This window comes from Microtus pennsylvanicus, chromosome 15 (genome assembly GCF_037038515.1).
Source record: "Microtus pennsylvanicus isolate mMicPen1 chromosome 15, mMicPen1.hap1, whole genome shotgun sequence".
Classification (NCBI taxonomy): Eukaryota; Metazoa; Chordata; class Mammalia; order Rodentia; family Cricetidae; genus Microtus; species Microtus pennsylvanicus.
The window spans coordinates 70,998,725-71,023,678 of record NC_134593.1 but is presented as its reverse complement, the minus strand read 5'-3'; the positions used below and the strand labels follow the sequence as shown (position 1 = coordinate 71,023,678).

General features: G+C 49.8%; 1 protein-coding gene across 1 annotated transcript in view; it reads right to left on the bottom strand.

Moving 5' to 3' along the window:
- Nucleotides 1–2,092: 2,092 nt before the first annotated feature.
- Ubac2 (UBA domain containing 2) overlaps nt 2,093–24,954 on the bottom strand; it is a 167,122-nt gene continuing 144,260 nt past the window's right edge. The window contains exons 8-9 of the mRNA XM_075950198.1: nt 19,527–19,649; nt 2,093–3,178 (exon numbers count right to left, since the gene is read on the bottom strand). Of these exons, the coding sequence (XP_075806313.1) occupies nt 3,071–3,178; nt 19,527–19,649 (231 nt within the window). The 3' untranslated portion in view covers nt 2,093–3,070. The remainder of the gene's footprint in view (nt 3,179–19,526; nt 19,650–24,954) is intronic.

The following is a 24,954-nucleotide window of genomic DNA, read 5'->3' as shown; positions in this document are numbered from 1 at the left end:
TGTTCTTACCCGCTGAGTCATTTCACCATTCTTTCTCTTAACAACTTTTTGTTTTATTAAATTTTTTAATTTATTTTACATACCAACCACCGTTTCCCCTCCATCCCCTCTCCTGTTCCCTCCCCCACCTCCTTTCTACCCCCTTTTAACAACTTTTAAGATAATCAAACCATGGCTCAGTCAGCTCCTGCCCTCTAAGATGGATCTCCCATCTCCTGTGGGATAGGAGTCCTAGACTTGGCCTCCCCCTCTGCTAGAGGCTCGGTTTGCTTGCTCCTTTCTCTGCTTAGAGAAAACCAAGGCACTCTCCCTCCCATTCCAGCCATGGCCCCCACGCAGGACCTGCTGCCACCATGCCGCCCTACCTTGCCTGTGTCCCTCCCCGACAGGGCTGCCCTCTGCTGACCCTGCAACCTCCTGCAGGGCCGGGCGTCCATCTGCCCTTTTCTCTCTATCCTCTGCCCCTAAGAAGCCCCTTCTTCTCCAGCTCAGCTCTGCAGCCTCACGTCTTCCCAGACTGATGCTCTCCCCTAGGTATCCAGCCTCCATCCTCTGCCTTGGTCCTCATTGCTATAGAGTGAGGGCAACGTCAAAATCCAGCCATTGGGACTGGCTCTCTGCTAGACACAGCCATAGTAAGGAGCGTCACAAATTCATGTGCTTTTGGCTCCCCTCATCTAAGAAGTCAGAATAAAATTTTGCTTTGGGCTCAATCTTAGCCAACGTTCTGGGTCTGTCCCCTCATAAAACACTACATTTGTTAGGGGACCTGAATGAACATATTTCACAAATGATACACCATTTGCTAGCCGTGTGAGATGCTGGAGTTTGTGGTTTTAGATACTGCCATTCAATTTAAGAACAACTCTAGGAACACAGACCCAGGGACCTAGAAAGCATTCCCAATGCCACTGGGATGATAGTTTTGTGTTTGATTTGCCTGAAGTTGCTGTTTTCTAATCCTATGCTATCTGGTTAAACTGGGACCTCAGAGGCAGGGTTTCCTTAGCTATTACGATAGTTAATCTTCCTCGTTGACTTGTATGGATTTGGAATCACCATGGAAACGCCCCAGGTATTCCAGCTGATAAGGGAAGGTGGACCCTAAATGTAGGCTGCACCATCCCAGGGACTGGATAAAGTAGAGAGACAGCTAAGCACCAACATGGCGGCCGGTGCTCCTGCAGCTGTGCCCTCCCCTCCTCAAACTCTAAAGGTGCTTGTGACGGTACGTTGTCAACAGCACCGGGTAACGGATACAGCCACAGGACGTATTTATTCACTATGGATAAATTCCTATTTCAGTCTGGAATTTGCTTGCCTGAAAACGGCCAATCTGTTACCATCCGCACAGAGCCAACGGCCTTAATGCTTTTGTAGGCCCAATTGGACAGCTTGCTGATCCTTCTCTCTGGGGGGCATCAACTCAAGTCTTCCTTTGTGGGTGCCATGGACCCGAAAGATCTCCACGTATCCTACAAGGTGGGGATGTTCTCGGGTATTCAGTCTTGCCAGGTAAACTTTGTGCCGCTATGTGCAGGAGGCATTGCAGGAGGTAAGTGCCTGGCAGCCACACTTGTGGAGGAAGTTCCCAAGATTGACTGGGGGGAGGGTGTCACTTGACTGTTGACCCTCAGCAGGGATCCCTTGCCCTCGTGAATCCAGGCTCTCACGGGATCCCATGCAGCGAGGCTGCGGCTGTGGGTGAGGCTTGCTTTCCCTTGGCTTGGCTACTGTGTGCAGGTGAGAAAACCAAGAGACAGTGTGTGTCTGGATTGTGGCTCCCTGTCTCAGCAGAGAGTCCCACTTCACACTCCTATCTTCAGGACAGTGTCACATGGCCCTGGTCAGCAAAGGAAGGTGGCTTCTGTCCTCACACGCTGAGTGGGTGGTGGCAGCAGCAGGGTCCCCGGCTCAGAGTGTTCAGCTTCAGCGCTGCCCACGGGGACTGTGCAGGGACAGAGGGGACGCTCGGGCACAGGCCCTCAGCCTTCTCAAGAAGCCCGAGTAGTCTGGGTCCATTTTTATTTTTGGTGGAATTACTTAGAATGACGTTTTACTTAGAGAAGTCTAATAAAAATGACGGGGAAAGTAAAACACATAAAAACTTTATTGTAAGTATCACACACCTAAATTTGCATCAATTTGACACATTGCTGCTCATTTGCAGAACACACCCAGTGCAGTTTGCTTACGGGACAGCCATCAACTCCTAGAGCTGTTGGTGCTCACAGTGGGCCCCTCCTCACCCACGGGACTCTGTTCCCAGCAGGGCTGTAGTGTGTGCAGGTTAACCCAAGTGGGGCAGGCTGGGACAGCTAGCTCGCCTCTCCTGGGCTGAGCCAGGCCAGCAAGCTCTGTGCTCTCTGTGCAGGCTCCACAGGAAGCAACTTTTCTCCTTGCTCATTTTGCCCCTTTATTCTGTTTCACCCTTTAGCCTGAGTGGCCACAGCAGGGCATTCTAAGCAAAATAACCCCCAGCTCAGTATGATGGGGCACTCCAGAGCCTCAAGTTGGCACCGGATCGTTACTTTTACTGAGAGCAGGGAGGAGTTGGGCCAGATTCCCGAGGGTAGAGAGGGCTCATCTCCTGCTTCCTCCCTCATAGAGGAACATCTGGGCAGTGTGGGTAGAACAGCCACTGGGATGTGAACACGTATTTAAGGAAAAAATAGTCCATAAAGAGCAGCGTGACATAGCCTTCCTGAGGTCACACAATCGGAGGTCACATGACCGGTCCCTCTACTGAGGACAAGCAGACTGCTCCATGTGAGCATCTTGACAGTTGTTCCCCGTCTGCGTGCTATAAAACTGCCACAGAAGCCTGCAACTGTCATGCATCTGAACATGTCGAGAAAGACGATTCTCCAAACTGAGAAAGGCCCAGTAAAAAAATAAAGATAGAAAATACATGCTAATTTAATGGCAAACTTATCTGATACTACAATGGTAACCATCTTGGAGTTAAGGACAGTGTAGGTGGGGACCACCCTCTCCTCTTGAGAACTCTGTGCCAAGTCTGCTGTGCTGGCAGGGATACACCCCTGTCATTCAACAGCTGGGCTGAAGGTCAGTGCTGCAGCAGGAAGTTGGTGGCCACATTGAGGTCATTGTTTGAGGCCCTCAGGGCCTCCAAGGCATCCCCTCTGGAAAATCCCATCTCCATGAGCCGGGCAACCTGCAAAGAGAGGAGAAACTGAGGGCCAACACCACGAAGTTCATCCTCAGCCCACATAATTTTCACATGACTTTGTGGGGAAGCTCAAAGCTTCTAAAATAACCAGAACCCAGGTCAAATCTGATAATAAAGGATTATTAAGTCTAGATCTGGTAGAACAAGACTATAATCTCAGTAGTTGGAAGGTGGAGGCAAGAACACCAGGAGTTCAAGGTTATCCTGGGCTACTGAGTGGGTTTGAGTCTAGCCTAGGCAACATGAGCTCCTATCTCATAAAACAAAACAAAGAGGCTGCGAGGAGGGCTCGGCTGATAAATCATTTGCTGAGAGCATAAGGATCCCCCAGCACCCATGGAGAGTGCCAAGTAGTGGGCTGTATCCCGAGGATGATACATACCTAAGGCTGCCCTCTGGTGCACGCTCTCTCTCCCTCCCTCTCTCTCTCCAAAAAAATGACTAAAGTAAACCTTTTCGGTGCTTACTATATCACAGGAAAATCCCTCGTGATCCTTACTGTGCTCGTGACTTTTCTTGGTGCCATGACTGCACACCTGACAGAAAGTGACTTGGGAGAGGGGACAGTCCACCCTGGTGAGGAAGGCATGGCATGGTCACGGAACTGTGTGATTTTGCACACCTGACAGAAAGTGACTTGGGAGAGGGGACAGTCCACCCTGGTGAGGAAGGCATGGCACGGTCACGGAACTGTGTGATTTTGCACACCTGACAGAAAGTGACTTGTGGGGAGAGGGGACAGTCCACCCTGGTGAGGAAGGCATGGCACGGTCACGGAACTGTGTGACTTTGCACACCTGACAGAAAGTGACTTGTGGGGAGAGGGGACAGTCCACCCTGGTGAGGAAGGCATGGCACGGTCACGGAACTGTGTGATTTTGCACACCTGACAGAAAGTGACTTGGGAGAGGGGACAGTCCACCCTGGTGAGGAAGGCATGGCACGGTCACGGAACTGTGTGATTTTGCACACCTGACAGAAAGTGACTTGGGAGAGGGGACAGTCCACCCTGGTGAGGAAGGCATGGCATGATCACGGAACTGTGTGACTTTGCACACCTGACAGAAAGTGACTTGGGAGAGGGGACAGTCCACCCTGGTGAGGAAGGCATGGCATGGTCACGGAACTGTGTGATTTTGCACACCTGACAGAAAGTGACTTGGGAGAGGGGACAGTCCACCCTGGTGAGGAAGGCATGGCACGGTCACGGAACTGTGTGATTTTGCACACCTGACAGAAAGTGACTTGTGGGGAGAGGGGACAGTCCACCCTGGTGAGGAAGGCATGGCATGGTCACGGAACTGTGTGACTTTGCACACCTGACAGAAAGTGACTTGTGGGGAGAGGGGACAGTCCACCCTGGTGAGGAAGGCATGGCACGGTCACGGAACTGTGTGATTTTGCACACCTGACAGAAAGTGACTTGTGGGGAGAGGGGACAGTCCACCCTGGTGAGGAAGGCATGGCACGGTCACGGAACTGTGTGACTTTGCACACCTGACAGAAAGTGACTTGTGGGGAGAGGGGACAGTCCACCCTGGTGAGGAAGGCATGGCACGGTCACGGAACTGTGTGATTTTGCACACCTGACAGAAAGTGACTTGGGAGAGGGGACAGTCCACCCTGGTGAGGAAGGCATGGCACGGTCACGGAACTGTGTGATTTTGCACACCTGACAGAAAGTGACTTGGGAGAGGGGACAGTCCACCCTGGTGAGGAAGGCATGGCACGGTCTCAATGGACCAGGAGCCAGAGAAAGGAATGTAGGAGCTCGGGGCCTCTTCCTGTTTCTAGCTTTGTTTAGAATGGGAACCCAGCCACAGGAGGGTGCTGCCCACGTCAGGCACACTTCCCTCTGTTAAGTCTCTGGAAACATGCCTGAAGACTCGCCCTAAGTGTCTCCCTAATCCAGTCATGCTACTAATCAAAACAGTGAGGAATCAGGACTTCTGAGGCCCCGATGTGGCCCACTGGGCCAGGCTGTGGGACGGCCAGTGTAGACAGCCTGAGCTCACTGGGCACACGCTGTGTCAAGTGTGATCCTAGAGGGAGGGCTACAAGTGTGTCACTGGAGCCTCACTTTCAATGTCACCATGTGCTTGGCTGCTGGCGTGCCAGTTTCTTGCCTGCAGGGCACATCATGTGCTGAGTCCTGCCTGAGGCCTGGGCTTCTGCAGGAAGTAATGTCCCTATGCAAGGAGAGCTGAGGCAGGGACAGTAACAGAGAAATGGCGGCAACCTAAAGCCACTGGGGGCAGGAAGCAACAGGCTTGTACAAACCACAAATCTTGGCTGAATACGGAGACTTCCTGTACTTGGTTCACAGGCAGTCTCCAGTGTAGACAGGTACCCAAACTTCGCCATCACTTTTACCAAGTAAGCAAAGAATCTAGGCTGCCTGTAACCACAGCACTTGTGAGCCAGAGGCAAGAATTCAAGTCCAGCCCTCATCACAGTGAATACAGTGCTTGCCCAGGCTACATAGGAGTCCATCCCTGTCTCAAAAACAATCAGAAAAACTCAACTACAACAACAAAGTCACAAAAATATTTATAGCCTGGGCTACCTACAGGAGAAAACATGGCTCCTTTATAGCCTGGGCTACCTACAGGATAAAACATATGACTCCTTTCTAGCCTGGGCTACCTACAGGAGAAAACATATGGCTCCTTTATAGCCTGGACTACCTACAGGAGAAAACATATGATTCCTTTATAGCCTGGACTACCTACAGGAGAAAACATATGACTCCTTTATAGCCTGGGCTACCTACAGGAGAAAACATATGGCTCCTTTATAGCCTGGACTACCTACAGGAGAAAACATATGATTCCTTTCTAGCCTGGGCTACCTACAGGAGAAAACATATGACTCCTTTCTAGCCTGGGCTACCTACAGGAGAAAACATATGACTCCTTTCTAGCCTGGGCTACCTACAGGAGAAAACATATGACTCCTTTCTAGCCTGGGCTACCTACAGGAGAAAACATATGACTCCTTTCTAGCCTGGACTACCTACAGGAGAAAACATATGGCTCCTTTATAGCCTGGGCTACCTACAGGAGAAAACATATGACTCCTTTATAGCCTGGGCTACCTACAGGAGAAAACATATGGCTCCTTTATAGCCTGGGCTACCTACAGGAGAAAACATATGGCTCCTTTATAGCCTGGGCTACCTACAGGAGAAAACATATGACTCCTTTCTAGCCTGGGCTACCTACAGGAGAAAACATATGGCTCCTTTATAGCCTGGGCTACCTACAGGAGAAAACATATGACTCCTTTATAGCCTGGGCTACCTACAGGAGAAAACATATGGCACCTGCAATAACAAACAGCAAATAATGAGACTTAGGAATGCCAACTTTTTGCTGCTACAAGGGGAAAGATCTGAGTCTTGGTCACTGGTCTAAATTTTCTTTCTCGTTGCAGGGCAAGTGCCAGGCACGATACATGGGAAGCCACAGGGGAGGCTGACGTGGGCAGTGGCTCTGCTAGGAGGGTCACTACTAGAAGTGGGTGCAGGCCAGGGGACCTTACATGATCCAGGGGCTAAGGGAAGACACACCCATGCACACTGGTCTCAAGCTGGAGCTTTAGCTTGTGTTGTTCAAACAGAAGGCACTATTCATCTCGATTATGGTCATGAGCACGTAGTGGGGTTGAGTGGAATTTTAGATTGCAGCAGGAGGTTTGTCCTGCAGGTTCCATTCCCTGGTCCCTGCATTTCTCACTGCGGCTGTAGCCTGTGCCGTGGTGGGCTGGTCCACATGCACTGAAGGATGTGAAGGCAGGGTGGATACAGTTCAACCTTTTCATTTCCTTTCCCTTGCAGGCTCCTTACTCGTGTGAGCAGCACAACAGGGGCCTGCTCTATGGTCCAGATGGGGCATTCTTGCTCCTGTGGACAGAAGCGGTCATCTGTGATGGCTGCTGTCCTTGCTCCCTCACTTCCTTTCCTTCTCTCTGCTGGCACCCAGCTCTGGGCTCACCCAGCTCAGCTGGCTCTGTCACCCCTTCCAGGGGCTCTTCCCTCTGCTGCTGGCCTGAGGACTCTTCCTCACCCATGTGACTTTTAGGCACCTGCTCTTTCTGTGTCTCTCTGGCTAGAAGACCCTGGGGTCCACAGATTCGTGTTCTGAGAACAACTTTAAAAGGATCACTTTCTCCCCTCATGGTAGAGACAGCACTATGAAGCAGCTAACATCATGGCAGAAAAGAAACAGAGAAAGGGACAGTTAGGCACCAGGGACAGGGCATCCCAAGGACCTACTTCAGCTAGGTCTCCTTTCTAAGGTTTACAGAGCAACCCCAATGTCACTAGCTGGGCCTCAACCCAGGAACCTGTGATGGACATTTGTAGTCACGTTAGAACATCCCCAGGGCCAGGGATGCGGCTCAGGCAGTACCAAGTTTGCCCAGCGCACACAGAGTCCTGGGATTTAGTCCCTAGCACTGCACAGACTGGACAGGACGGTACATGCCTGTAATCCTAGTACTTGGGAAACAGGCAGGAGCGTCAGGAACTCAAACCACCTGTGATACAAAATGAATTTGAGAGCAGCCTGGGATACATGAGACTCCATTAAAAAAATTCACCCATCTTAGTCAGTGTTCTATCGCTGTGAAGAGACCATGGCCACGGCAACTCTTATAAAAGAAAACATTTAAAGCACAAAGCTCATTGCCATCTCATACAGCAAAATACATTTAGTCCATCTCTCAGGCTCTTGGTCTTAATAATTTCATCAATGTCTAAAAGTCTCTGTGAGACTTAAATCAAATTCTTAGCTGGCTTTCAGCCATGCTAAACAGGAAAGGATCACCCACACCAACACAGCACAGCATATGAAAACAGTTCCCTTCCAAAGGCAAGAACAGGAGGAGTGAGGCCAAAAAAGAACAGACCAGAGGCCACACTCAGCAGAACAAGCACCACCCCTGCTCCCCGTGCCTGGTGTTCAGGGCACACATGGTCTCACACTGACTTGAGGTCTACTGGGCAGCCCTGGCTCCATCCACTGTTGAGTTCCCCATTCCTGTCACTGCCAACAACACCACCTGCTCAGGGACTGCTGTCTATGACTCAGCCTTGCCACGCTGCCTGGCCTCCCAGACTTCCCTTTGAAATGAGTAGAAACTTCCATGAGTCTGAAACGCCTGGATTCTGCCTGCCTACACCACAGCAATGGTGCCAAGCTCTGCTGCCAACTGGAGCAGGAGATGGCCCTCCATGGACCTGGGGAAGCAGCTCCCTGGGCATCCCTGTGTAAGCAGGGAGCCTAGAGACTCTGTCTTAGCTAGGATTTCAGTACTGTGAAGAGACACCACGGCCAAGGCAATGCCTACAAAGGGAAACGCTTCACTGGGGCTGGCTTACAGGTCAGAGTTCAGTCTGCTACTGTGGGAGCAGGAAGAATGGTGTCACACAGGCAGACATGGCGCTGGAGAGCAATGTCAGGATTCTGCAGGCCACGGGAAGAAAGAGACACTGGGCCTGGCTTGAGCATCTGAAACCTCCAAGTCCACCCCCAGTGACACACACCTCCTCCAAGGCCACACCTCTCAACAGTGCCCTTTCCATTCAGACCACCACCAAGTCTTTCAGATGAGTCTACAATTTTAAATTTTACATCCTGGACAGCTGGGGGTTGGGTCTGGTCAGTTCCTACCACACTGCGATGGCTATTCTTGGTTGTCAACTTGACTACATCTGGAATTAACTAAAACCCTATGAAGGATTTTTTTCTTTTCTCTTTCTTTCTTTTTCCTCCCTCCCCCCTCTCTCTCTTGATTTTTTTGAGAGAGGATTCCTCTGTGTAGGATTTTTTTGAGAGAGGATTCCTCTGTCCTTGAATCACAGAGATCTGCCTGCCTCTGCCCCTCCCCCCAGTGTTGGGATTAAAGGTGTGCGCCACCACCGCCTAGCAACACACATGCTCTTAAGGCATGCTTCCTATATCCTGGTAAAAAGTGCCTGGCGTCTTTGAAAATGCCATTGATTTAACAACCACATCCTTTATGTCTACAACTTTCTACACTACTTTTTAGGCCAGACTGCACAGTTTTCAAATCCTTCTGCTCAGCTTTTTTGCTTGCAATTCTCACTGCAAATCTGGTTAAAAGTGGGCAGAAAAGGCCAGGCTTCAGCAAGAGTACCATGCTATTTTGAAATTTCCTTTACCAAATTAATTAGTTACTTTAAAACTTAGCTTCAAAGTCTTAGGACTTGGAAAAGGAATTCAGACAAGTTATTTATCCAACGGTCACATAAATCCCCCCATCCCGATTCCCAGTACCACACGGCTGGCCTTGACTGTGTCCTTACTGGTATTCTCATCCTTCAGGCTTCCCCCAGCCCACTTCCCCAAACTTTCTAATTCTTCCCATAACCCAGCTCCACACGCTTAGGATTTAGTCACAGCAATGACACTATTTTCAGTACTAAACTGGCTGATCTTTGTACCTGTAACCAGATCACCTGGTAGAAACAAGGCTCCTGTGGCTCAGAGGTCTAAAGGTCGAGGCCACGGTCACTTTGCCCCCTGTGCCTGGACAGAACATTATGGTCGTGTATGTGGCAACCAGCAGGCAGAGGATGAAACCAGGAGTCAGGGACGAAATACCCAAGAACCTGTTCCCTCACAGGGACGGAACAGCCAAGGCCCAGCTCTCCCAGTGTCCTGCTCCATCCAATTAGATCTCACTCGCTAAAATTTCTAGAACCTATGGAAACAGTGCTACCAACTAGGTGCTGAAGTTTTAATACTTGAGCTTACACCGAAATTCATATTAAACTGTGACAGTTTGTCTCAGGTTCCAGTGCTTTGTACCCCAGTCCTCATTTTCTCATTTGTAACATCTGAAAACGTGGTAGCCAGAGTAGCATGCAACTCCATGGTGTGTGTCTGTGTGCACGTGCATTCGTGTGTACACACACACACACACTTCTGCAAAGAGTTCACAGCATGTAAACTGCCAGTTTGGCAGAAGCCTGCTAAAACTTGACTATTTTCACCTGACACACTCAGGCTGGGTTTCTCAAACTCTACAGTGACCGTCTAGGTAAGACGACTGTGCATGTCTGGCTGCTCTCCAGTGAACCCGAAGGAGTTACTTCTCATTCGAACGCTGTTGTCAATCATCCTTCTCAAACTTGTATCTCCCCAGTATGCTTAGCAAACCTCCAAACTCCATTTGCATCATTACTGAAGACAGTGTTTAAACAAGTTAGATCAAAGATAGAGCCCTGAGCCAATGAGCAACTTCTATGTTCAGTGGTTAATCGAGTTCAAACACAGGTCATTTTGTTTCTACCCTCCATTCCACAGGTGGACGGACATCTCCATAGTGATGAGAAGTCGCACCTCTCAGTGACATCTCTGTCAACAGGGTTATTCTGGTATCCTCAGCCCACAGAGATTCTTCTGACATTTGCACGTCACCTAGTTCTAATCTGGTTCATGCTGTCAGATACCAAATTTGCCATTTAGATTTCTAGGCTATTCTCTCCTTTCCTTGGGCCTTTTACAGTGGGCGTTACTGCCCACCCACCCTCTCCAGCTCCCATCAGCTTGCGTGAGTGACAAGGGGCTGGGGAGCTTGTGGGACACAAGTCACAGGAGAGAAAAACCTCCCTGATGTCTCATTTCAGCCTTGGGTTCCAATGATACCTTATGGTAGTTCTCTGCACTGTCTCTGGGCCAGCCATAGTTGGTTCCAATTTGCTTTGTGTGTTGTCTACGAACATGTTTCCAATGCTTCCAACAACTAGGCTGCTCCTGATGACTGAGTTGTGTGGGAAAGGCCCCTCTTCTATGCGTGCTGTCATCCTAAGTACTTCAGGCATGGCTGTGGATCACTTGTGTTTGTACCTGGCCAGGAGCAGGTCTATGTGCTGCTGACAGGCAGTTGTCTCAGGGGGCTGACAAGGGCGGGCACCGATGTCTGGCCACAGCTTCTACCTGGTACCTGAGTTTTTCCTGTACTGATGATGCACGTGAGAATCCAGAAGATGCAGGTACAAGATATGAGATGCACAGTGGCAGGCAGCACAGACTGCATGGGAGCCCCTGGGCCTGGGGCGCTAGGCTGCCCTGTAAGCAGCGTCTGGCATGAGAACGAAAGCTTTGTGTGCAATCTCCCGCGATCGCTCCTGTCAGACGTGAACAACCACGTGTCCACCAGTGCTGGCTTGACAAGTGAGCTGGGTTTTTCACAGGTCTTTGCTGAAGAGTCTCGTCCTGCTAAAGGTGAGCAGCGAGCTTGGTGCTTCAGACGCTGTGGTCAGCAGCCAAGTGCCCGTGACTGCATCTGGCTGCCATACTTATGTGTTTTTCTGGGTTAAGACAACAAGTGTGTCTGGTGTTCTCACTGCTGACGGCCTGGTACAGGCTTATCAGACAGACCTTGAGGGCCTGCCCTGAAAGCTACAGTAAAGGGGGTGGTTGGCAACAGATGATGACTTCACCAATGTCTCGGGCCAGGTCAACCTCTCCCCACCAGGAGGAAGGCTTGACATGCCCTGTAGCCCAGCACGGGTTAGATGAGGGCTGATGGTGACATGGTCAGGCTCAGAGATGTGAGCTCCTTAAGGAATAAAGACACCGAGAACTCCGCACAGCCACCAGCAGGCCCCACACGCTGCATCCAAGTCATTACCAGACACCAGGTTGATAGCAATCTGTATGGGAAACTTACAAAATGCCCCATGGGAGTTTTCTGAAAAGCTGTTCCCATCTTTGCTCTCTCAGCCCACTGGGTACCTCCCTCCTGCTCTGGCGCCATGGGAGGCACTGTCTAAAACCACTGCTAACTGCCAGCTTAGCGTGCAATGAGGGTTCTAGTCCAAATTCTAACCCACCCTCTGCTCAGCTTCGGTAAGAATGCAACCACAGGTGATTAATGCTCAACAAGGCTACTCCGCTGTCTCGGCCTCTATCTGTGTATCTGTTCTGTCTGCCTGCCTGTCTGTCTGTCTGTCATCTACCTATCATCTATCCATCATCTGTCTGCCTATCTATGTACCTATCTATCTAATCTATTTTTGAGACAAGGTGTTGATACACAGCCCTGGCCTTAAACTGTGCAGTCCAAGGGGGCCCCAAGCTTGCAGCAATCCTGTGCCTCAGGCTCCCGAGTGTGGGGGCTACAGGTACAAGGGACCACACCAGTTCCTTCTCAGTCTTGTGGAATATCCAATGCTTATTTTCTGTGACTGAGGCAAGGGCTTGAGACAACAGAATCTACAGGGCACCCAGGGAGCCTCCTCTCTCCTCCTCTCTGGGTTGAGTCCCACGGAGACGGGACCGTGAGTCTGGCCAGCTGCCTGTCGTCACAGCCACTGCTGGCGTCAGTGGCCTGCTCAGCCTCCTGTGACGTGAGGGGACGCGATCGGAACTGCAGCCACCAAAGGGCACTGTCACTGTCAGCTGACAACAGGTAGACCATACTTTTCCCTCCTACATGTTCTTCGGAAGACAGACCACACTGCAAGGGAGGAAACAGATACGCAGACATGGTTCTTTCCTAGTTTTTCTTAAAAAAAAAACAAAAACAAAAACTTATTTTTCCAAAAACCTTTGATGACCTCTTCACATCTCCCTATTTCAGTATAACTGCCTTATTCTCCAGGCCCAGCTCACCTCCTGTGACACAAGTCGAATGAGACAGACCCTCATCCCAACAAGACAAAGAAACACCTTCAATGACAACGGCTTGGTTTGCTCAACAAAGCTGTGGTTTTCTTTAACTTCCCTTTAGCTAAGAGTGTCAAAAACAAATGGTGTTTTGGGTTTTAACTTCCCAAATTCTGGTGTGTATAGCTCGTGATGCCCACCAGATAGCGGCCCCACCCCGTACACAGCTGGGCGCCCCCTGTGCCAGCTCATGAGCACTCTGATGTGACAGGCACGGCAGCACTTGTTACCTGCCAGTGCCAGCTTCCTCCCCAGCGCTGCCCTGGATGTCCCTTGTGGGAATGCAGCTCTTTCTCATCCTAATCTGACCCCCCTCACCTCCTGGCCGGCAACAAGGGTTCTCTGTTATTTACATCCTTGCCAGGGACCCCTGTCCACGGCTGAGCACGCAGCAGGTCCATGCCCACGCCTGTCTTCCCAGCATCATCAGGGTGGGCGGTGAAGCCAGGTTGACTGCAGGCTGACGAAGGGAAAGGAAGTGCGATTCCCCTTCTGTCAGCTTTGGTTCAGCGTGTTTAGTGTATTTGTGTGGGACTACCAGAGAGCGTACCGTTTAAGTGCAGGGATATTTGATATTTTCCTTCTTCCTTTGACTTACAAACAAACAAAAATATATAAATTTGACAAAATTTCATTATTTGTTACTTAAAACCTTATTCAGGGATCAAGATTATAATGTTTATTTATGGGCATGTGCCATGGTGTTGCATGAGGGTCAGAGGACCATTTGTGGGAATCAGTTATTCACCTTCACCATGTGAGTCTCAGGGAACAAGCTGAGGTCATCAGGATGGTGACACTGATTTTCTAGTTTTTAGAGTGTGGTATCAGAATACCTGGCCAAGCAAGCGGGATGGTGGCCACCCAACTCATGAGCTCACCGAGCAATGACCACTGCACCAAGTGCCAGGATGGTGGGGGAGGGGCTGCAGAGAGTTAATGGTTGCTAGGGAGGAAAGCCATCTTTCTCCTGTGGTGCAGCCAGCAGTGCAGTGCACATGCTCCAGAAAACAGCTGCACCCCCGTGCTGATGCAAGCAGCCTTCATCCACTCAGCAGGAGAGGGACTTGTCCAGAGGGAGTGAGAGAGAACAAGAAGGAAGTTGGGTGGGGTATGATTGAGTACATTACGTACATGAATAAAATATTGAAGACTAAATAAGAACTATTAAAAAGAGGATACAGGGAGGGGAGACCAGTCAGGAGCACCTGTGGCTATGGGAAAGGGATTATCTGACGAACTCTGCACGTTGGTGTATTCTCAGCCTTCCTAAGTCAAGCTCTCCAGGCCACTCTGGAGCCTCTCTGCAGCTGCACCCCTCCCTCAGCATCTGTGGACCTGACTTGGGGTGCAGCTCTCATCAGAAGCACCCTCCTCCCCCCATGGGCTGTGCAGCACTCCTTCAGTCCCTTATCACGGTGGTCTCCATCTCTACCCTGCACACAGCACTGACACTCCGAGACCTCCTGACAATTCTAGGGACAGGCCAGGACTGAGTTTCTCTGATGTTCCTCACTGCATGCCTTCCTAAAGAAGGCAGGTGTGACATCCTGTCCCTTGGCTTCTTGGGGTCACCTTTAGATAGATACCTAGTGACGTACGGCTCTACCTTCACCCCAGCCTCCTCCACGAATGCCTCTTTCAGGTATATGAAACGGAGCTGGGATACCATCCTCCAATGGGTGACGAACTGGCAAAGAGGCCATGGTTCTACTCACTGAAAACAGGGTGGGTTCTGAAAAACTTGGAAATGGCTGCATGCTAATTTGTGACATGACACCTTGATATACAAACATTTTCTTTGAATATTGGCTCACAAAGTCCATGGGTACAGTTCCCACTGACTGGGTTTGCTCGCACAACTCTCACTAAAATCCCTGGGCTCTGTGTGCCTAGGAGGATTTTTTTTTTTAACATTTTTCTGAGTTTAGAAAGTCAGTGTTTTGTTTTTGGTTTTTTGAGACAGAACTTCGTGTGTTACTGTTTCTTTGCTGTATTAAAGTTACGTGAGTCAAGGGTTAGAAAGGGGCTCGGTGGTTACAAGTGTACACGGCTCTACACTACACCGTGCAACTCACAACCACCTCAGGCCTCTGCACACACCCGCTCGCACACGTGTAATAAATGACAAGTCACATGACTCAGGTGAGAATGTAGTTCATCCTCAGCTCTGCAAAAGCAAACAACATGGAACCTTAACACTTAAAAAATACAAACGCACTTAATTGAAAAATTAATGATAAAAAGTTTGATCATATTTAAACGTGCTAATCACATTTCTGATAGTGATTTTACAAACTAATTGAGATCACACATCAATTACAACTTTCTGAACTTAACTGTAGTCTCTAGAAGTCAAGTCTTTTTTTCCTAAGAGACAGGATCTCACTGGACAGCCCTGGCTAGCCTGGAACCTGCTGTGTAGATGCAGGTTCAGCGTCCTGGAAATCTACCAGTGCAGCGATTAAAGGGTGCACCACCACACCCCGCCAAAACCAGCTTTTCATTCTTCTACAACACTCCAAGAGTGTGCACGACAGTTATGGGCTGTGCCAACACTGACGGTCTGCCCCTGATCAGGAACATCGAGAGAAAGGCAGGTTGACCTCAGTGTGTAAATTCTCACAACAACTGTGAGGGAGAGTTCACAGCTCCTACACAGTGATATTGACAACATGTTATCCTTAGCACGGTCATTCTGGGAGGATCAAGGGAAAACGACTCATTGGGGAAACCCCATAGACAATGACACATTTTCACATTCTCCTCCTCCTCCTCCTTTTGATATCTTTTTTTCCTCGCCCCAAACTGCCAGAACCAAGAAATAGCTCACCTGTAGATACTTGAGGAATGTGACTCACAGCAGTCTTGGTGTCTGTTCTCACCCCTTGGGTGACTACTCTCTGTCATCACAAGGGTCTGATGAATGTAAATAACTGAGACATTTCCTCCTCACCTCTGGGATGGTATTTGCCTATGGGATTGTTTTTGTTTGGTTGGTTTTTGGTTTTTTGAGACAGGGATTCTCTGTGTAGTTCAGGCTGTCCTGGAATTGCTCTGTTAGACCAGGCTGACCTGGTCTTAAAGGTGGAATTAAAGGTGTGTGTAGCCACCCCCAAAGAGAACTAACTGATAAAGAAGATGGGGCAGATGAACTCTGAGGCCAGGTGCAGGGCACGTCTCTAATCCCGCACTAGAAGGCAGAGGCAGCAGGACCATGAACTGAGATCAGGCTGGGCTTCAGAGTGAGGCCCTGTCTCTAAAAATAAAATAAGCAAATAAAAAGGAACTCTGGGTGCACATCTGGCCCTCTGCTGCTAAAACCTAGAGAGTTAGTGAAAGACAAGTCTAAAGCAAGAAGCTGCCAGGCTAAGGGACCGACAGACCCAACCATTAGTTGAAGTCGTCGGGCAGGTCGACAGGTTTCTGGCAAAAGCCCTGACCCAGGCCTCAGACAGGGACGTGGGAGGAGCCTACCCACGCACTTCTGATCACCAAGTGTGGAAGGACAGACAGTTTTGTAGCAGAGGCTGTGGACAAAGGGCCTGGCTGGTGTGGTCAGCTGCAAAGCTGCCTCTCCCAGGCAGAGGGAATCTCAAGTGTTCTCACTGCAGTGCTGTGGTGTGGTCAGCTGCAAAGCTGCCTCTCCCAGGCAGAGGGAATCTCAAGTGTTCTCACTGCAGTGCTGTGGTGTGGTCAGCTGCAAACCTGCCTTTCCCAGGCAGAGGGAATCTCAAGTGTTCTCACTGCAGTGCTGTGGACTTTAACACAATCTCAAGCACGCAGCCTTGGAAGATCCCTAGGAACCCAGAGTCGGCAGCGGTGGTCTTGTCAAGTGCCTTTACCTCCAGCCTCCTCGCTCCAGCTGCTGGCGGAGCTTGAAAGCAGGGATCAGACACTGGTATTCATTCTCACTTCACCAACAATTAACAAGATGGCCTTTCGCTGTGAGATGGGTTCTCCACGATGCCCAGCCTGGTTCACAGCCTTCACGAAGGTACCTGAGCAGCTTGCGGTGTTCTTACTTTTGGAGAATGCAGGTTAGGACTTTACAGGGGTCTCTCAGGTCGTGCCAAGTTCTGTATCTTGAGTCCTTTTCAGGGTATAAACACAACACTTCTTCTATTATCGGCAATGTTAGTTTTGGTAACGGGGTTGTGCCCAGTCTCCTTACTGCATGGTTACTAGTCTCCTCATGTAATAGTAAGTATCTCACTGATGGGGAGATACTGTGAGAACGCAGAGTCCAGTGCTTCATACACTGGTGCCTTTCCCTTGAATTAATGTTTACTATGGTGGTTGCAAAGCTATGGGTTTTTTATTTTGTTTTTAAAGAAAACCATGCCCTTCCTACTGCACAGAAATATGCCTCCTTCCGTCCACTCTGTAACACGTGTAGGCACCGTCTCTGCATCTGAACTCGGTCCCCAGTCAGCGACGCTGAGGGGGACATCTAGGTGGTAAAGTCCTAGAGGAAGTATGTCACTGAGTCGGGATTTGAAACCAGAAGCCTCACTCCACTTCCAGTTTGCTCTCTGTGCTTCTGCTTGTGCCTGAAGATCTGAGAGCTCAGCTCCTGCCCCTGCACCTGACAGCTAGACTGGCTGCTCGGACACTGTCAGCACAAATAAGCTATGCGGTCTTGACCATGGTGTGTTACCACAGCAACAGAAGTAACTGACAGTCGGTATGAGTGCGTGGATACTGTTCCCAGTGGATTACACGGTATGATTCTTTTCACGTGTATCCTTGAAGCCGACGTCACCAATATGGCCGGTGGAATCCTCTGTGAAGGTCTCTGGAGTCCTTGTGAGACGCCATCAGTCATGGATGGGCACAAGATGCTCCTCCGATGTTTCTTGTCACCCTACAATGGAATCTACCATGTCTCTAAAAATGCCAGCTTATTTCCGTGGGCAACACCAGAGCAGTGGGTGGGCTTGTCACTACTGGGACATCGAGAGCAAGGGCACAGTGTGTGGACATGTGTGCTCACACACAGAGGCACCCACGCACTCCCACGCACACGGAAAGCCATAATGCTGTGCACACGCTGCTGACTTCATCCCAACCCCAGTTCTTGAACTACTATGAAAATAACCTACAAACAAGTTAAGATTAGTGTGAGGTTTTAACGCTGTCTTGGTGTATTCGGTTCAAAACTTACTAAAATTAACCCCCTCTTCAACATCAGCATGTAATTCATCAGGATAAAGCTGGATCACGTTTCTTTGCAATTTTAAGACAGTTCCCTTTTTGGTAATTTACTTCTTGAACATGTAAAACATTAACATAATTTAAAATTATAAAAGTCAAAACCACACAAAGGAGCTACTCTCTTCCAAGATTCTGCTTCTCTCCCAACCCTCTGTAAGGAGCCCACTTCATCCATGTATTTTTTTTTTATTCTATTTTGGTGATGAGGTCTTGTTATGTGACCCAAGTTGTTCTGCAATTCAAGATCTTTTTGCCTTAGCCTCCTATATAGTAGGATTACAGGTGTGACAACACCCAGCTAAGGATGTGTGTATGTGCTCACACACGCGTGTGTGCCCATGAAGAGATCAACCTTGGGTGTCCTTCATCAGCTGCTGTCCACCTTGTTTTCGGAGAGTCTTGCCAACTAGGCTAGTCTGGACTGCCGAACAAGTCCTTAGTCTTCCTAGGACTGAGATGACCAGTGCTGGCATTTCATACTCGGGGCCTCAGGCTTTCATGGCAGGTACTTTACCAACTATCTCTACAGCCCCAAAGTAAGCTTTGACTTCTTGTTGGTTCACACTTCATGTCTGCCTGCAATATGGATTAGACTGAGTACAGGTGTCGCTGGTTAGCCTGTGGTATGGATTAGACTGAGTATAGGTGTCCCTGGTTAACCTGTGGTATGGATTAGACTGAGTACAGGTGTCCCTGATTAGCCTGTGGTATGGATTAGACTGAGTACAGGTGTCCCTGGTTAGCCTGTGGTATGGATTAGACTGAGTACAGGTGTCACTGGTTAGCCTGTGGTATGGATTAGACTGAGTACAGGTGTCCCTGGTTAGCCTGTGGTATGGATTAGACTGAGTACAGGTGTCCCTGGTTAGCCTGTGGTATGGATTAGACTGAGTACAGGTGTCCCTGGTTAGCCTGTGGTATGGATTAGACTGAGTACAGGTGTCCCTGGTTAACCTGTGGTATGGATTAGACTGAGTATAGGTATCCCTGGTTAACCTGTGGTATGGATTAGACTGAGTACAGGTGTCCCTGATTAGCCTGTGGTATGGATTAGACTGAGTACAGGTGTCCCTGGTTAGCCTGTGGTATGGATTAGACTGAGTACAGGTGTCACTGGTTAACCTGTGGTATGGATTAGACTGAGTACAGGTGTCACTGGTTAGCCTGTGGTATGGATTAGACTGAGTACAGGTGTCCCTGGTTAGCCTGTGGTATGGATTAGACTGAGTACAGGTGTCACTGGTTAACCTGTGGTATGGATTAGACTGAGTACAGGTGTCCCTGGTTAGCCTGTGGTATGGATTAGACTGAGTACAGGTGTCGCTGGTTAGTCTGCGGTATGGATTAGACTGAGTAGAGGTGTCGCTGGTTAGTCTGCGGTATGGATTAGACTGAGTACAGGTGTCGCTGGTTACCTGCTCCTCTGAAACTTCCAGGGGAGGAGATGCTCGCGGCTCAGATCGAGGGCCATCCTGATAGTTGATATTTCGTCGCTGACGTAAAGGAGGGAAAAGCCGATTCCAGTTGATCATTCCTCCCTACAAGACAGCAACAAAGGGTTGTCATGAAAGGAATAGAGCCTCCCCACAGGCAGTCACAGCTCCAGCTGGGAAACGAAATGCCATGCGCTCTGTGGTACTGTGATAGAAACCCCACACCCCCAACACCTCAACCAAGAGGACACAACCAGCCCCTGGTACAGGCACAGAGAGAGGTGCACTAGATCCAACCTCAGCCTCACTGACCCTGTCCCAGGGTGGCCACAGCCACATTTCAGCAGCTCCAGGCTTTGCAGGATAATGGAGACACAGACACGGAGCAGGAAGTGAGAAGAATGCCAAGGCTCCTCCCGCAGTCCCGCCTGACATCGGGTGATACAGCCACTTCGGGCTTCACATCTCAAGAGAAACGCACGGCACCATCCTCTCTAAAAGAGCCTGTTTTTAGCTGTGTGCAGCTCTTTGAATTTACTAATTTAGAAATGTCTATTTTAGACATCTTAGACTTCCTGAAAATTTATAGACTGTACAAGTCTGAAACCTTCCTCCTCAGAAAGACCTACACCACCCGAGGAAAATACTTAACACTGGCTGAATGTAACAGGAAGAAATGGAAATCCTAAGGTACCAGAAACAAGTAGACATGGAGAACCCGAGCAGAAGCAAGCTGGGATGTAGCCAGCTAGCGGGCCAGCCAACCAGACAGGGATGTCAAGAAATCAGAGGCAAAGCCAGGCACAGAAGAAGCCAGCCTCTTTAATAGTCAGGACTGCGGTGATGGCCAAAGACACAGAAAGTTAAAGTTAGACTTCTGTCTCAGCCGGCATGCCAAGTGTGTTCCACAGACTAGTGACCAGAGCATAGAGGCAGCCAAGTGTGTTCCACAGACTAGTGACCAGAGCATGGAGGCAGCCAAGTATGCTCCACAGATTAGTGACCAGAGCATGGAGGCAGCCAAGTGTGCTCCACAGATTAGTGACCAGAGCATAGAGGCAGCCAAGTGTGCTCCACAGATTAGTGACCAGAGCATGGAGGCAGCCAAGTGTGCTCCACAGATTAGTGACCAGAGCATGGAGGCAGCCAAGTGTGCTCCACAGACTAGTGACCAGAGCATAGAGGCAGCCAAGTGTGCTCCACAGATTAGTGACCAGAGCATGGAGGCAGCCAAGTGTGCTCCACAGATTAGTGACCAGAGCATGGGAGGCAGCCAAGTGTGCTCTGCAGATTAGTGACCAGAGCATGGAGGCAGCCAAGTGTGCTCCACAGATTAGTGACCAGAGCATGGAGGCAGCCAAGTGTGCTCCACAGATTAGTGACCAGAGCATAGAGGCAGCCAAGTGTGCTCTGCAGATTAGTGACCAGAGCATGGAGGCAGCCAAGTGTGTTCCACAGATTAGTGACCAGAGCATAGAGGCAGCCAAGTGTGCTCTGCAGATTAGTGACCAGAGCATGGAGGCAGCCAAGTGTGCTCTGCAGATTAGTGACCAGAGCATGGAGGCAGCCAAGTGTGTTCCACAGATTAGTGACCAGAGCATAGAGGCAGCCAAGTGTGCTCCACAGACTAGTGACCAGAGCATAGAGGCAGCCAAGTGTGCTCTGCAGATTAGTGACCAGAGCATGGAGGCAGCCAAGTGTGCTCTGCAGATTAGTGACCAGAGCATGGAGGCAGCCAAGTGTGCTCTGCAGATTAGTGACCAGAGCATGGAGGCAGCCAAGTGTGTTCCACAGACTAGTGACCAGAGCATGGAGGCAGCCAAGTGTGTTCCACAGATTAGTGACCAGAGCATGGAGGCAGCCAAGTGTGCTCCGCAGATTAGTGACCAGAGCATGGAGGCTAGACTGTCAGAACTCTGAGATGAGGATACTTTCATGTCATCGTGACAGGGAAAAGATTTTTCAAACAAAAATATGAATAATGTGGCTAAAAATCATTATATTACCAGTAAGAATGTACATTAAAAGTTCAGCTGTTGTTGACTAAAACAAAACAACAGAGTTAATGACAAACGGCATACATATTCACAACATGTAACAAACAAGAACATTCACATATACAGAAACACTAATGAGAAAAAAACCCAGTGACAGGAGTCAGCAGAGAGTGTGATAAATAGACATTTACAGCAGAGGAAGCCTCAAGTAACAAATACCTACTACTGGGGAAATGCAAATCAAAGTACGGTATCTCGCAGCAGCGGGACAAAGTAAGTCCAGCACCAGCAGCTGTGAGGACGGTTAAGATAAATGTGAGGTCTATGGCTGCTCAGAACGGTGCATACTGGGGAGCCGGGGAGCCTCGTCTCGGGATCGGGGAACTCTTCCATGCTAGCACCCGCACCTCCATCTCTGGGAGGTAGTGAGGGCTGAAAAGGTCCTTTAGGAAGAATGTCCTGGGAGGCAGTGAAATGACAGGAGCCCAGCTCAACCTTGTTCCCCTGCTCTGTAATACAGAAAGGTTCTTCAACAGAAGGTTCCAGGAGCTCTTGGCTGTCAGGCCCTTTCACACAGGGTAAATATGAACCTCTACAAACAGGAAGCACTTCCCTTACGCTGTCTTTTTCAAAAGCAACAGCCACACGTTTCACAGAGGTGGAAGGAAAGCTTGCATTTTCAAAAGACATTTTATGAAATACTAGTTACTGACAAGATGATTTCTAGAGAAAGTATCTCGTGCAGACAAACAACTGCCCCCACTCCTGAGCTAAACACCAGTGACTGTTTCTAGCGTCTTCAGCAGAAACTGTGAACAGGTATCCACGCTGTCCACACCGTGGTGCATTCTGTGTGAGGAGGCTAGACCAGGCTCCATGGGCTGGGCACACGACCCTACACTGGAGCTGATCATCTGCAGGGAAGACAAGACACCCAGAATTAGAGAAAACAAAATAGTGACTTCTGGCATTTCTGAGGGAAGACACGAAGCACAGCCAAAGGGCCAGAGAAGCCCTGAGCGGACCTCAGCCAAGTGTGGCCAGGGCATGGTGGACCTCAGCCAAGTATGGCGCTCAGGCTGAATCAAGGCAGAGCTTAGCTATGGGGAGAGACCAGGTATTTCGTCAGTGTGCTCAAGGACAGAGCAGGAACAAAGTCACAGAGCAGTCTCTAGCACTAGAATGCCTGGGGGTTCAGACTGCAGCTCTGCCTCTGCCTGTGGGATCCTGTCCATCAGTTTCCTCAAATGTACAACGGGAACAGTTCCTCGTGCTCACGGGGGTGTGTATGAAGGTGTGATGAGACTGCTCTACATGTAAGCATTTAGGACACTCTGAAGACAGCAATCAGTCTATGCCACTGCCTTTCTTCAGCTTGCTATGGACCCTGGAGGCCCTGATGGATGGAGGGTTGGCACACCCCTCTTCCCTGCTGTCTTGCCAGCTCAGTGTTACCCAGTACAGCTGGAGCTACTTCCTTATCCAAGAGGATGCTCTGAAAGATTGAACTGGGTAGTGCTAATAGGATATTGTGAATGTGATGTCTCAAAAAACTTAAATGCTTCCAAAGCACCCACACTGAAAAGGGTGGCCTCTGGGGAAGCTACACCTGTCCTCAGTTTCTCTGTCTGGAGCATGCGTCATCAATCGGCTAGGAGAGAAACGCGACTCTCACACTTGGGCTACTGCTGATAGACACTGTGCTGAAAGACTGAAGTGATCAAGGTCAGCACCAAATGTGATATGAAGGGCTAAGGAGAGGCTCAGAGGCTAAGAGCTCATACCATGCGCTCTCTCAGTGGTCTGGAGCTGGCTGTCAGCACCCACATCGGGCAGCTCACAACTACCTGTAACCCTCACTCCAGGGGATCAGGTGACCTCTTCTGGTCTCCTAGGACACCCACATCCACACACGACAGAGAAAGAGAGAGGAGCAGACAGAGACAGACGGAGGGAGGGAGACACACACAGATATACACACATACAAATCAAAATCAAAATGACTCTGAAAACGAAAATGACCGCTCAGGGACCCTGTGCTAGGGCCGAGGGCTGAGGCTGAGTTGTATGCAGGCCTCCTGACCCTGCTACAGAACAAGGCTCTCCAGGGTCTCACCTCATGGCGCATACCAGAAACACAGGCATGTACAGCGTGGAGGGCAGCAGGAGCAGCTCACAGCCAGCCTGGAGGAACGGGGGATCAGTGTCCTCGGGATCTCCTTATCTCGTGTCCCCTCAGGCTGTGTTTCAGGAGTTCCTTCTCCATGTTCTGCTGACAAGCCCTCATCTACTTACAGGGCTTCAGGCACCGTATTCTGGCCTGGTATCTATAGGAACAGGTGTCCTGGAAATACCTCTACCTAAATGTTCCAGAGGCACCGCACCCGGAGCACGTCCCAAACCCACCTTCAATCCTATTTCCGCCCCATGCTGCAACCCAAGAGCGATATCCACACCTGCACCCAGCAGGAGCAGGACCACACTGCTCGGGTCAGGCCACTTTCCAGGGTTTTCCTGTGTCCTTCCTCTACTTAAAAACCCTTCAACCACCCCTGATGTTTTACAGTTTTTCCATTTTATTTGTGTATGTATGTGTGTGCATTTATGGATGTCAGAGAACATACAGGATTTTATTCCACCATGTGGGTTGTGGGAACTGAATTCAGGTTGTCACACTCAGTATCCAGGGCCTGAACTTGCTGAGACATCTCACAGGCCCCAGATGCTAACATTAAAACGAGAGAATCACTCTATTTTACAAATTAGAAAAGGAATCGAGAACAGCGTTACTGTTTTCTACGTTGCCAACCTCTTTACTGTCTGACCGAACAGGAAGAGGACAGGTGCACACTTGAATCGTCAGTTCTGTTCTACTTGGTTCTGAAGCGATGAAGACGAACAGAAACCAAAGGGCAGCACATACCAAGTCTCCCATACACTACAGACCACACTCTGACACCATCAGCAGGTCCCCAGGACAAGGGCTTTCCAGGCTGCTGCTTCTAGTGATCTTCGTTACTAACCCGCTCTCGGCTCCTCTATTCTCCCCATGAGCGGGGTTGGGAATCTCACCCCATGACAGCTCACTATACATTTCGACTGCACACTGACTGGCCTGACTCTCATACAGACTATACCTTCTACCAGGGCTCAGACTCCGCTCTGTTCTGTGCAGGCCTGGCACATTAAATCCTTGGGAAACAGCCACTGCATGGATGAGTGGACAAGGACACAACGAAGCACACGGCACTGCTATGCTACATGGGGCTCTCTCAGCGGAGATCCACAGTCAGTTATAACCTGTAACACTAGGTAGTGGGCTAGTAAAGTAGTGGGATGCAAGGATGGGAGGGCTGGAGGAAGGAGGCTCACAAAGTAGAGGCTGAAACAGGCTCCTCAGAGCGCAGCAGTAA